Raw genomic sequence first — 1,293 nt, forward strand, 5'->3', positions numbered from 1 at the left:
TATAAAACAATTTATATAAAATATTGTAGGTTGCAAAAAATAAGGACTATTAAGTACTTTTCTAAGATTTCACCAAAAAAGGGCCCTTATTTTATTTTTGGCAAAATAAGTACTTATAAGACTTTAGAAGACCCGCTACGAACCCTGAGAAATCAGTTAACCCTAACCCTAATCCTAATCCTATCCCTAATTCTAAAATAAAACAAAATTAACCAAAAATGATAAAAAATATAATAAATAAGAGACAAAATTAGCCAATCAGAGCCGTCCCCTAGCGAATCACTATCTCTCCCTTGTGCAAATTTCAATATAATTTGGTGTTCAAGCAAAAAGCAACACTGAAAACTCTGTCACGAAAACAACGGCCGCTGTCGTTGCCACGGCGACGACTCACCGCGCTGATGGCCGCCGGGTTCGGCTTGTTGTAGTTAGGGATGTACACTTGTTTCAGCTTGTTCTCCGCCTCGACGGCCTTGACGCGTTTCTGTTGAACGTAGCGATCTGTCGTCTTCCACATGTAGTAGTACCTGCCGCGAGAAACGTGTCGCCGTTACCACCGCCGGGCGCCACCTACGCTTGCAACTGCGGCGCCACCTACGCTTGCGACAGCGGCGCCACCTACGTTCGCGAACAAACTTACTATTGCAAACCGTCCGACTTTTAAAATTACGCAGTGGCTACGCGTCCGGTTATCCATTACAAAGCTCAGCACTGATTCCCAAATCCACGTCACGATTAGGCCACGCTCCTTTCAAATCGTTGATTTTAATAGATTTACAGTTGCTTCAAAAATTACAAAAACACATTTTTTTGGTGATAAAATACGTAAAGGTAAGTAATATTATGTTAAAAACTTCAGGAATTTCAACGGCTTGATATCTATGCAGTTATCAGATCCAGCTCTCCGAGATAAAAACTCTCGCTGAGAGACAGAGACAACGTACTCTCCAGAAAGAAACTTCTGCAGGGCATTCTTGCTAGAGAAACAACGCTGGCGACCTCTTCCCGACCTCACAACACTCACTCTATGATGTTCTTCAGGGATTTCCAGGGCAGGAAGTCCTGGCGGATGTCGCTAAAGTCCTTGCCGTATTTCTCGATGGCTTCTTCGAATAGGTTTGCCTCGGCCGCCGACCACTCCTCCATCTCGTCCCGACACAGGACCGGGCCGCTAGGGGGCACCAGCGCAGAGATTGCCTTCGACAGGTCGTATTCTGCGCGAAGAGAGAGCGATATTACACAAGGATGCGAAGATCTCGATCTCTCTCCTGTTCTTTCGCTCTTTATCTCCCT

General features: G+C 45.1%; 1 protein-coding gene across 1 annotated transcript in view; it reads right to left on the reverse strand.

Moving 5' to 3' along the window:
* Window positions 1–304: 304 nt before the first annotated feature.
* The window catches only part of LOC106817698 (metastasis-associated protein MTA3-like), a gene marked incomplete in the record, with an annotated part of 14,246 nt that continues 13,257 nt past the window's right edge, over window positions 305–1,293 (reverse strand). Inside the window, 2 exon segments of the mRNA XM_014822392.1 lie at window positions 305–527; window positions 1,025–1,214. Coding sequence (XP_014677878.1) covers window positions 305–527; window positions 1,025–1,214 — 413 coding nt within the window.

This window comes from Priapulus caudatus, unplaced genomic scaffold, assembly GCF_000485595.1.
Source record: "Priapulus caudatus unplaced genomic scaffold, Priapulus_caudatus-5.0.1 Scaffold1832, whole genome shotgun sequence".
Lineage (NCBI taxonomy): Eukaryota > Metazoa > Priapulida > Priapulimorpha > Priapulimorphida > Priapulidae > Priapulus > Priapulus caudatus.